The sequence below is a fragment of the Taudactylus pleione genome, unplaced genomic scaffold, assembly GCF_031769625.1.
Source record: "Taudactylus pleione unplaced genomic scaffold, aTauple2 ptg000935l, whole genome shotgun sequence".
Classification (NCBI taxonomy): Eukaryota; Metazoa; Chordata; class Amphibia; order Anura; family Myobatrachidae; genus Taudactylus; species Taudactylus pleione.
In genome coordinates this window covers 2365531-2378391 of record NW_028285336.1, presented here as the reverse complement: position 1 = coordinate 2378391, position 12861 = coordinate 2365531, and the positions used below count along the sequence as shown (strand labels likewise).

General features: G+C 41.4%; 1 protein-coding gene across 1 annotated transcript in view; it reads left to right on the top strand.

Moving 5' to 3' along the window:
* CXCL12 (C-X-C motif chemokine ligand 12) overlaps positions 1–12489 on the top strand; it is an 88654-nt gene extending 76165 nt beyond the window's left edge. Inside the window, exon 4 of the mRNA XM_088459784.1 lies at positions 9611–12489. Coding sequence (XP_088315910.1) covers positions 9611–9626 — 16 coding nt within the window. The 3' untranslated portion in view covers positions 9627–12489. The remainder of the gene's footprint in view (positions 1–9610) is intronic.
* Positions 12490–12861: the final 372 nt, after the last annotated feature.

Below are 12861 nucleotides of genomic sequence, written 5' to 3'. Positions count from 1 at the left end.
AGGTGAAGGCTGTCATAGAAGTGCTAGAGAAGAGGGCTGTGAGACATTGGGGAGGAGGACCCTGGGCCTAGGAGCTTACAATCTAGGGGAGAGGGGAGACAGACAGATGACATGAGGCGTGAGTGTGTAGAGAGGGACCTGAGTGCAGGAAGTAAGCAAGGTAGAGATGGCTGAGGCGGGAGGGACAGAGACCTGGTAACATGGTTATGTGGTGGAAGGGTACGCTTTGGTGAACAGGTGGGTTTTCAGTGCACGTTTGAAGCTCTGCAAGGTTGGAGAGAGCCTGATCGAGCGAGGGAGCTCATTCCAGTGAAGGGGGGCTGCACGGGCAAAATAATAACGCAAGATACATGTTAAGTGTATAAAACGCTAGCAGCGTATTACTTCTATGCATTACAGTAGACCTCAGACTAATGGATTTTCCTACTGCATAAAAAGAAAAGATATACCACTTGTACCACATTCGTGTTTGGCTCTGTATGAGCAAATCCTTGTTATACAGTATGTTATGGGGTATTTTATTTCTATTCATTGGATTGCCTAAATGAAACAAAAGAGAGGACCCCTCCCCCTTTCCCATACCACAGGAATTGGGTGAGGAATGAAGTGACGAATGAGGGCTGTATTTTACAAAATGTTCAATTAGGCGTTTGATATATATAAAATATTCGATATAATATATATCATATTACTTTTCTTGCCACGGTCTGCAGCTATTCCTTATAAACAGGCAGGCAGATATGCATAACATTTTATACACACATAAATATACACAATATTGCTAGGTGCCGTGGCAAATAGAGCATAATTTAGTTATCTGAGGCTGTATATAACTATTGATTATTGTAGGTTATCAGGCTGCTATAATGATAACAGGCAGCCTGTTTCTATGAGATCGCCATGGCTACGGTGGCTGGGCGGCCAGGTAACGGCACTGATGCGTTATTGGCAGTGTGTTTACTCCAATCATAGTGTGTGGTTGGCTTAAGTGATGCGTGCGTTCCACGTGTCGGAGCACTGTCCCGTCTGGCGAAAGGGGAAGTGACGTGTGCGTTCCACTTGGTGGAAGCACAGCCACAATATTCCTGCTGATGTCTATGGGCAGCTTGAACTCCAGAAGTGGTGGTTTGTTGTGTGAGGACAATAATGTGGTAAGCCATGCGTGCTTGATGAAATGATTGGAGGAGGCTGTCAATGCTCTGTTTTGGCGCCTTTGGACTAACCACCAGGGGTATTTAGTGACCTAGTGGGTGACGCTTAGTTTAGCTTAGGATCTCTAAGGATTGGTTGATCTTTGTTGTACACAGTGTATTGCTGTATCTCCCGAGGATGGTAAAGATAGGATCGAAACGTCGAGACTGATTTTACCCGTTTTCATGGAATATGCGAGAATTAAAATTTTGATATTTCTTATGTGCTGAAAATCTGGTGAGTGCTTCTTATTTTTCTATATTTTTGGATTTCCTGTATGGACGTCATGGGTGACACCCCAGGACACTATTAATGCTGATGATGCGAGTGCGGCCTTTGGATAATATATATATATATATATATATATATACATATATATATAATGTTATACATATCTGCCTGCCTGTTTATAAGGAATATATGAATATATATACATATACAGTATATAATATATATATATATATATATATATATACACACACACCACAGGTAGGACAGCACTATATAAGTATGTAACAGGTTTACTTACAGCCTATCACACTACTTGGCAGGCTCATGCTCCTTTCCAGTCTTGCCTGCCGCAGGCTGCTCATTGTGGCAGTCCAAGGGGACAGGGGAGGTGTAGAGACAAGCTGCGGATGCGTGAATGACTCACGGGCTGGAGGCGGAGGTATCAGTGGTGACTGACGACTCCGCAAAGGCTTATGGGAGGAGCTGCTGTGAAAGCTCCCCCGTCGGCCATAATTCTTTTGCTTCAGTAAGCAGAACTGAAGCTGTCTGCTTTTGCCTGATCGGAGCTGAACTCCGATCACAGCATCCGGCCCAGCGGCCCGCGGAGGGAGTGAGTGAAGGGTCGCCAGTGTGGGGACAATAGGACCGGTCCAATCCGCCCCTGGTGTTCTGGGTAAGGACCCGATGGTCTTCATCCTCACACAGCCAAGAGCAGCCGCTGCCCAGCCCTGTATCACCGCAGGTGATTCACCAACTCCCACACGCCCCACCTGATAGTCACTCTGGCGGCAGCGTAGGCACAGCAGTCAGTGCAGCTCTCCCCTCACTTCTTTGACACCGGCGCCGCCCTCATTCCTCGGCGACCCAAGCCACCGCTGTGGCTGCAGGGACTGTAGTTACGCCACTGGCTGTATGTGAGTTTGTTTTTGTTTATAATAAAATGTTTTCAAAAATGAGGTGTGTGCTTTTTATTTTCAATATTTTTTGCTAATTGCGCTCCAAACACCAGCAGGCCCTGGAGGAGCAGGTATGCTGTCCCTTGTGATTCTACAAGTGCCAGCAGGAAAAACACATCTACATACACACTTTTACTGCACATCCCAGGTGTTACTAAAGAGATAGGTCACTTATTGTCAGCTGTCTTCTCCAGCGCCAGCTTTACCTCCTCTAGCTGCCGTTATCTGCCTCCTACAGTGTGAAAAGTTGCATTCTAGATGTCATCTTTGTTTTGTTTGTCAATAAAGTTTATTTGAAAAAAAACATTAAGCTGGAAGTCGGCCAGTCAGGATGTGTATGACTAATGGGGGGCATCCACTAGACGATTTTAGCAGGTGATTGAACGATAACGATATCGTTATCGTTCAATCATTTAAAAATCGTTTGCAAATCGTGCAGTAATTGTTTCTAACGATGTACGATGCGCACTCCCGCTGGTCGTTTGATTGTCTCCTCTATTGACTGAACATGCAGGTCAATTTCACTTGATTGCTTACAAATCGTTTACACATCGTTTACACATCATTCACGCTGAACGATCAAACGATGAACCACTATCTGCCCACTATAGCTGAAAGCTCTCAATCACAGATTGAAACAACATAGTTTATCGTTAGATCTTTTGCAAATCGTTTGCAAATCGTTTGCTAATCATTCAGAGTGGAAGATCAAATTTCAAGGGAAAATTCAAGGGAAACTCGTTAAGAGGTTGGACAGGGATAAAATCGTCTAGTGGATGCCCCCCATAAGTAAGCACCGCCTCCTGATTCAAAATTGTAAAAAGTGAAGTAGGAGCGACTGTTTCTCTCTGTTAAGTGACTGCTTAGTACACATGGATCTCTGGGTCTGATTCAGAGCCGCTCGCAAAAAGCGAGCGCTCGCTCTGAATCAGGGCGTGTGTTTTTTTTTGTTGCGGCCCCCCCACCCACAGCTTATGCGGGCGGCCATGATGATGGTCGTGATGGTCAAGACCATCGCGACCATCGGGCTTGCGACGAGACCCTTGCAGTAGGGTCTCGTTGCCGCAAGCCCTAGTGGACTTCCTGCACTATTAGAGCAGGAAGTCCACCTACTGACATCACTAGTGACGTCAGTAGGGCCGCCCACAAACAGAGGCGTTCCTGCAGGAACGCCTCTGTTTGCTCAGCCACCCCCCCCCCGCTCGCCTTCCAAACGGGGCAGCTGTCAATCAACATCGACAGCTGCCCCTTTTGGATGCGAGTGCCGGAGCAGGACCTGATTGGTTGGTACTTTATATCTCTTTTCACATTATGAATGGGATGCAGCAAGGGGAGAAATGCAGTAAAACCCCGAAAAAGCGGGTTTGACTGCATTTCACATATGCACCAAGCCTTGGAATGCGATACATCCTGGGGCTTGGATGCGGTGGGTAACGCCATCTTCTGATGGCGTTACCCTATATAGAATCCTGTGGGCTTCTATTCGGTGAGTGCTGTGAGAGGGATCCAATTGGTTCCTTCTCAGCACCCCCTGCGGCATGCACAGAATGAGACTAGAGAGCGAGAGAGCGGTCCTTTGCAGGGTTCTTCATGCATACCAGCATTACTAACGCTGGCATACATGCGCAGGGTGGTGGGATGCATCACATCATGAATGCCATGCGTCATGCATCTCGCCCTATATATCTCCAAACTTTGATAAATCTCCCCCTCAATGAGATAAAATATGTCTTCATCAACCTGGATCCATGATCCTTAGGGCCCCATTTAACAACAAAACATAACCCTTATAGCACTTGCTATATAACACACAGCAGTAATCTAAGTTACCTCTGTTTGTCACTGTTATCTCTTAAGCTATCTATAGATGGAGAGAGCGTTACTGTTCCCATTGCCAGCAATGGGGACTCAGCAACAGCCTTTCCAGCATCAGCAAAGCCTTCCAGGCTATGCTGTGTTCCCGCCGGGTGAAAGTGTCATGCGCACAGCAACCATCAAAGGACGCTGCTGAGGAAGGGTATAGTTGCCGGAGTGGTAAGTACTGTTAAATGCCAGTGGCAGATTCGTTAATATCCCTGCGATAGTAAATTAAATATGCAACATTTAGTACATTCTTAAATGGGGCCCTTATTTTCAGTCTGCCCTTGTGCTGATAGCTTGTAGTAGCAATGCAACATCTAAACTTTCTCCTACCTTACATCATTTTATATGAGCACAGAATAAGGCTGTACTGTAAATGAGCATAGATAATACTAGCAATTTTGTAACTCAATTTTAACCTTCATGTGAGATAGAGGGGTCTGTTCATCATCACTTATTTTGTACAAAACAAAGCAGGTGATAACTAACATTTTCACCTACTTTTGTATACTTCAATGTTGAATTGCTCTGGTGCTTGCAGCGAGTTACATAATAATAGTAATAATAATAATAGGCATACTTTGACATTATCGTGCATTGATAAGTGAATAAAGTACACATTTCTGTGATCCATGCCATGGATTTTACCATACTGTAGCTATGCTCATATGCCACCTGAATGTTTCCCAGGGGCACCTGGTTTATCACAATGAGAAAAACAGTAAACAGAAATGTTTTTTCCAAGTCAGACCTGAGAACATCTGGTTTTTATATGTAATATAGCACCCACTATAAAGTAGTCATTTCACACATTTCCATCGCGACTGTCCACAGTGTGATTTACTTTTGTCTATCAGCCATGCTTTAGCTAGTGTGATTGTATCATTTAACAGCTATAAACCATTTATAAATAGAAGACCAGTACACATTCTTATACAGGCACATCATTGGCAATACCACACACAGTGTCACTAAATATACTTTACTAACAGCGCATATGCTTTGCTTGTAACATTTATAGAAGCTGTAAAATGTATATACACTCAGACACGTGTAGATTGTCTCTTTATATAAACACACAAAAAATGGAATATAAAGTTGGGACTCTAGCATTTTGCATGCACTGAATTCAGACCTACAGTACAGTAAATGACGTGGGCAGGACACGGTCTGGAGAGTGAGTAGGAACATTTAGAAAATATGACTTAGAAAAATACTTTCTCCTAATAACCCTTTTTATGTCTACTGGTGCACTATTCCATGCAACTGTCTGCAAAATTTGTATATTAAATATAGACATATTATATGATTATTTTTGGGAAGAAACGACATGATTATTACAGATGTGTACTTTTGTACTGTGGCTCAAGTCACGCCAAATAGCCCCTTGCGGCGTGCCAGGTCCTGTGCAACTCGGCTCAAAATGTGCATCTTATTAACATAAATAAAACAACTGGAAGCGACAAAACTGCATTGGCAGCGTACACTGACGGGCTTGTGACATGTGTACATCTGTGTACGACTGAGTCTAATTATGTTTAAGAAGGACTCTGATGCGAGTATTCGTGGCTTTCCCTCATGGCAAGTTCCTTTGTGCTTTATCTCAGACATTATACGCAGGTAAAACTAATTACTGTGCAGTTAAAGTCACAGCCTAGCGTCTCGGGTACGCTGTTAGCGGCTTATCACTGTGTCTGTGATACAACTAAGAATCTAAATCTAAACAAAAATATGGTACGTGGCGCCTTGTGATGTAAAGACAGTGCATAAATAAATCTATACAATATCTGTATTACAAAATCCATAGTGTTTTACAATAAGACAAATTACACATATCATGAGATCAGACCAGGAGCATAAAATGACTCCGGAAGTCTTGATTACTAGAGCCTTAAGAGAATACAGAAAAAAAAACAATGTGACAGGCCATACCTGTTGTATATCCACACAATCAAAATGCTGTGAGAGAAAAGTATAGGTGACAAAGGGTAGATTTAGGGGTATGTATTTGGCCACTTTTTACTAAAATCATGTAGTATCTGCATGATTTTATGTATCCTGCCGGCCACGTAACAAAAGTCTCATGCAGGAAATATCACAGATATCTCCTGAAAAAGGCTAGCGCTTCAGACTGCAGTTGCAACTATTCTCAAAGTTTGCCCCCTATGTACTAAGGGCCTGATTCAGACCCGTTCGCTAGGCTGCGTTCGCACGGAGCCTGCCAATGTTTGCAATCTGTGCATGCGTACAAGACGCATTGAGTTTGCACGAACTAGTCCATGTGATCGGGAAGCGTTCGCACCCTGTACATAGACGCCCCGCAAGCATGAGTGGCAGGACATGCCGTTTGTGGGTGGTGACAGGGGGTGGTCGATGGTAATGGGGGTGTGGTGGTGCGATAGCAGGGGCGTCTGTGCATCTGAATGCCGTTTCTGCGGCGTGCATAATTAAGACGCAACATCGGCATACACGTCACATGGCTATATTAAACACAGCAGCACTCGCAGTGCTTGCGGTAGGGTATTGTCAACCACAAGTGCTGCATATGGGTCCGATGTCAGTCGATGTTACCGATTGTTTAATATATTTCCTGGAGATGAAGAGCAGAGGGCCCGAGTCAGACCCGCTCGCTTAGATGCGTTCGCACGCTATGACCGATAATCGCACATTGGCGCATGCGTATGCATCAAAATGCGCATGCGCGAGACACTCACTGTGCTCGGGAATTGTGCACTTGTAGTACACAGACTGGACACTAATTTGAGTGACAGATAGCGCCATTTGTGGGTGGTAACAGGGGTAGGTGCTTCTGAATGGGGGAGTGGATGTGCGAACGCAGGCGTGTCTGGGTGTCTAAATGGCGTTTTAGGGGTGTGCATAATTAGCAAAGAAGCGTCATTGTACACGTCACTTGGTTGTATTTTAGACAGCACTGATAGCAGTGCTTGTGGTAGGGTAGGGTCTACTCCAAGTGCTGCATGCAGCTCCGATAGCTCTCGATGTCACTGATTAATCACACACTTCCTGGAGATGACGTGTACTAAGAGATTGGTGGGTGTCTTTATACTGGCGTGCGTTCGCTCTGCCGTCGCTCTCTAAGGCATAGAGGGCGTCCTTCCAGCAGACAGTGCGATTGTATACCTTTTTCTGGGTGAGAGCGCAGCTTAGCGTCCACGACTGAATCAGGAGTCTATGTATTAAGCCTTGGAGAGAGATAAAGTACCAACCAATCAGTTCCTAAGGTGGCATTTTTAAACACCTGTAAAGTGACAGTTAGGAGCTGATTATCTATACTTTATCTATATCCACTTTATCTCTCTCCAATGTTTAGTACATAGACCCATAATTACTAAACTAAAATTCAATTGTTTTCGTATGATTGAGCCCAACATTGCTCTAATCATGACATATATATTTAGTAGTCACTGCCTTTTCAGTGGGGACCTATTGTAGCAGGGCACTGATAACTGAAGAGGAAAATCTTATAGTATGGAGTGGAAATACAATAGGAACAGTTAAGCTAGGTACACACTATCCAATTATTGGGCCGATCAGCCGATAATTGGATAGTGTGTATATGCAGGAGCGTATTGTCAGATTGGGAGGTCAGGTTTTGGAGTGCTCCACACGCTACCTCATTTCTGACCTCCTGATACCATTAAGGAGATCTGAAGAAAGTATACACTGAGCTAGAAATTGCTCAGTGTGTAAGGGTACACACCGATCCAATAATCGATCCATCGGATTGGAGCGTTTATTGGATCTGCAGGAGTTCATAGTTACTTGCTCGTTTTGTCTTTACTTCCAGAATCAGGTCCTGGGTGTGAAAATAAACTCTACAGTATTCCTCTTATTAGGACCAGCTACTGATTTCAATGTGTACTTTTAGTTTTCTTCAATCCATGGTATTTTTTTAATTATCTAGTTATATTAAATTTGACTTCACAGTTATCTGTTCTTTTTTGTAAACTGTGGTTATGACTGAGAAGTGAGTATAATGTCTGAGCTTACTATCCTCTCTGACTAATTGTACCTCTCAAAAAATAATCTGCTTTACTCCTAATCAAGAACACATGTAGCTATTTTTTTGGGAAGAACTTTGTATAATTCTATAAACTATTTAAAAAAAATAAAGAGGGAGATGTACTAAGCTCTGGAAAGTGATAAATGGAGAGTGATAAAGTACCAGCCACTGAGCTCCTAACTGTCAGGCAGTGTTTGAAAAGACAGTAAGGAGCTGATTGGCTGGCAGTTTATCACTCTCCAATTTATCACTTTCCAGCTTAGTACATCTGCCCCAAAGTAAGGAATAACCAGTACTATAATTCATTAACACACAAGTTGCCAAAGTACATACGAAGGTTGGTGGAATAACTTCTTCTAGCCTGCCTAAAGTCTCAGCAGTGGAAACAGTGACACCTGCAGGGTATAACATTCTATCATACACTTTACATACAGTATGTATTGATGCAGCAATTGCTGTGCATTCTACTGTATATACCATAGGAATAGGTTTACAGCATATATATTTGAAATCTGTTATTTGTCCTTTCCAATTATACAGTACCAGTCATTTATGGAACACATTATAAAAACTGACAGATCATATAATGCTACATTATTATACAATAGAATATATATGATTAGGCTCTATAATGTTGGGTAAAAATCGGATCTTGTATTGTGATTGCAATAATGAGCAACCAAGTTATTAGATGGACGGTATATCTAAGATGTGAGCAAAGAACATCCAAGTTAGATTTACAAGAGAGAAGAGGAGACAGAAGAGATTAGAGAGAATTAAGCCAGAAATGAAAGAGAAAAGAGAGAAAGGAAAGGAGACAGAGGAGAGAGGGGGAGGGAGAAGAGAGAGCGAGAGAGGGTTAGGGTTTAGCTGCAATTAGGGTTAGGCTTACAGTTGGGTTTATCTTAAAATACCATTCTAGCAATGTCAACATTATGCTGTCAACATTTTGACCGGTATCCAATAAACACGAAAATTATTCGTCGATAATGGATCCCCCGGGGCTATCCAATAGCCCTGCAACTCCTTCCAAGGTCCCGAAAAGAAATCCTGATAAGTGCTCTGTTTTCCCCGGCGCAATTGCGAAAACGTGAACTTATCACGGATTTTATGCGTTTTAAGGTGAAAAAGGGAGATTTTTCAGGCAAGAAAAATGGGAGCTAAATGGATAACCCAAAATAAAACACTGAGTAAAATTTTGGGGATACCAACCTTTGAATGTTTAAAAAATATACCACACCCATTAATCTCCCCAAGACTTTTGGACAAGTTCATTTTAAGCATCTATTTGTAGTGAATGGAAGGTGTGAGTAACATTTTCTGACAACTATCTCTTCTTTATCAACAGGAAAGTGAAAACTTAAACTCCCCCTTGGATGCTGGTTCAGAGGACACTTTGTGAAACTTCTCCAGCACTAATTACTGGCAACTCCTCCACAGGCTTCCAACTGCACACGGAACTCCAGATCATACTGTGCTTTTTATATATCTATATATAGCGACAGACACATGATGCTTGTCTTATTGGCACTGGTAGCAGAATGGATGGTTGCACTGATTTGTGAACTTTATTAAGTCAACTTTCACTTGTTGTTTCCTCTTTGGGTATCCCATGATGGCTCTTAAACTCTTCCAAGTAGGAAAGTGGAGGGAGGTCAATGATAAAGGATGCCAACAGGTGACAAATGTATCTGACTTGGTAACTTACCTCTTGGAAGTAAGGGCACAGGAAAGGTGTAATTCAACCTACTATACAAGAAAACTTTGCACTTCTAAATTGTGTTATCGGATGAAGGACATAACTATATCACTGGCCTTGGTATAAAACTCACCCCAAACATTGGTCAGATAGTGTAGAGGGGTGATCACTACCAGATGAGGCAATCTATATATCTCATTAGAATTGACAGGGTCGCACTGGCATTGAACTAATAAACACAAACACAATTGTATGGTTACTCACCCTCTACATATAGCTTTACTAAGTATTTGCATATATATGTAAGCAATGCTTGCAATAGATGTGTGTTCCAGGGATGAATTGTCTTGTATGAATGGAATTGGTTCCCTTCATAACTGTATCCATAAAAAATCACTTTGATTTGAGTGTAAAAGTTTGTTGAGGACAGCATGCAAATGTATTATTGTTCAGGGTGCAAACCATGGCTAGCCAAGCTGTGTAGTGTAGGGTCTTGTGACATCCAGCGACAGCTTGTAGACCTATTAGGAATAATGTTTAATTATTCACACATTCCATTATGGTTTGAGGTATTGAAACTCTTTAAAAAATATCTCCTTGCTACAGAATGTATAATATCTGAGTGCAGATTATTATCCCAGTGAAGACAGGCCAGCTATTTACTAACCCTCCTGCTGTGCTGACTTTCATTCAGATACATGGCTCTGGCACATAATAATTGCACACAGGCAAGATGCACCTAAACAAACATAACATCTACAATTAGGGTAAATGTAATGAACAGCAATTTGCCAAAATCACAGATGTTCTGCAATATTTGCAGTTTGAATTAAAACAGCTATTTTCTAACAGACAAAACCAAATTCATTAAATTTTCCCCAAAATGCACGATCTTAAATGATGAACTGTCAACCCTATATTCACCTACAAATGTGTTCCGTGCTTCTCAATCTAAATGGTAGACTGTAATTAGAACCAATCAGCCAGCTCAATAAAATATAATCGCACAGCCTCCATAACTTCAGCAGGGCTTGTGCAGATAAAACTCTAGTGTTTGGGCTGGGTCTAGGTGGAAACTCTGCAGTCTGGGAATGTATGAGGGCCTGTGAACTTTTAGCCTGTAAGTGTGAGCCTTCTAAACTGGCAGGCAATGTGTTAATGTTGCTGACCCTCTTACAGTGAAGTAGTTTTGATTGACAATATATAAGGCAGACTTTAAAAATGAAGATGACACAGACTATTTTCCATCCACATAAACGTTGGAAGTAGAAGAGAGTAAAAAAAACTGTACAAGATATTGACAAACCATAACTGTAATTATAGGAAACTGTGATCAGACAGTATTGACCATACAGTATAGTATGTCACAGCAAACACCACCGGTATATATAACCTGAAAATGCTCAGACTTAGGGGTATATTTACTAAAGTGCCTGTTTTTAGAAGTGGAGATGTTGCCCATAGCAACCAATCATATTCTAGCTGTTATCTCTTAGAAGGTGCTAAATAAATGTTAAGTAGAATATGCAAGATTGATATGGGCAACATCACCACTTAGAGATATCTGCCTTTAGTAAATATACCTCTTATTGTTCAACAGCTGTGGTAAATGACATCTTACACAAACTCTCTCCCTTCTCCCTCTCCTTAAATCACTACCTTCTCTATAAACATCTGGTTACACCTATGTTGCAGGCAATACTCTGCACAGATTACAGGACAATCTTATGCCTCTGAAATCATTGCCAGGCCAAAGGGATTCTAAGCCAAATCTGAAGCATAGTTCCCCATTAATGAAAGCAAGGAGAGGAAGGGCACATGATGTAAACCATAATATTCACAGTAGAAGATAAATATACCTTTGTAAAACTCCTATGAATCAGAACATATATGCCAATCTGTATTTGCAGAACTCCAGACACTGTTTCTTGAAAATGTGAGATAAAAAAACAAATTAATCAATAATACTTCATGCAATATCAATATAATAAAGTGGTTCTAAAATGTATTCTGTTTTATCCAACATAACAGATTTGACACTGTAAAGGTAGATCATAACACTCTAGTATTATCTAAGTAACACTGCAATCCAGTATATATTCCTTGAGAGGTATTATTCCTATAATGCATACTGTATGTTACAGCTAATGTTCTTCTAGAAGTCCCATAAAACAGTAATAGCAATCACACAAGCTGCTGTATATATATAAATGCATTGCAGTGCGACATCGATCTGCATGTACACACCTGCACTGATGGTGCAGACTCGCCAGAGAAGGGTTCATTCTGTCTGCTCTGTGTTTGCATTCTTCCGAGCATTAGATTTCCCAGATAATGTGAATAAGGAATCCTGGTAATGAAGGCAGCTTCCACCTATGCACATCTGTTCTGTGTCTTTTCGTAACTTCTTCTACATTCAGTATATGTTTTTTTTAAAGAAAAAAAAAATATATATATATATATATATATGTATTTTTAATTATATAAGTTTGCCTATGCACTTCTACATGTAAACAATTTATATGCTAATAAACTAGTGTTTTTGTATCAATCACTGATTATCGAAGTATGAATAAAATAGCTTGGGCTTACTACGCTTTGAGTTCATATACTGTAAAGACAGCCTTGCGGGGATCATAGTGTAAATCAAACATATTTGATATATACTCAGGGCTTGTACACACAGTCCTTCAAATACAAGGCTATTTTATTGCATAGATCAAACCTTGAACATTGTCCTTGCATTAGAGGGGCACTTATTTATTAATGCTTCTTACAGATTTTCTGCTGTATAGTTTACTGAGTAATTAATGAGCATTCCCATAGAACTCCACTGTGTTTAACAACAAGCGCTAATGCGTCTGAAAACATCAAAATTTACTGTAACCATGACAATTGAA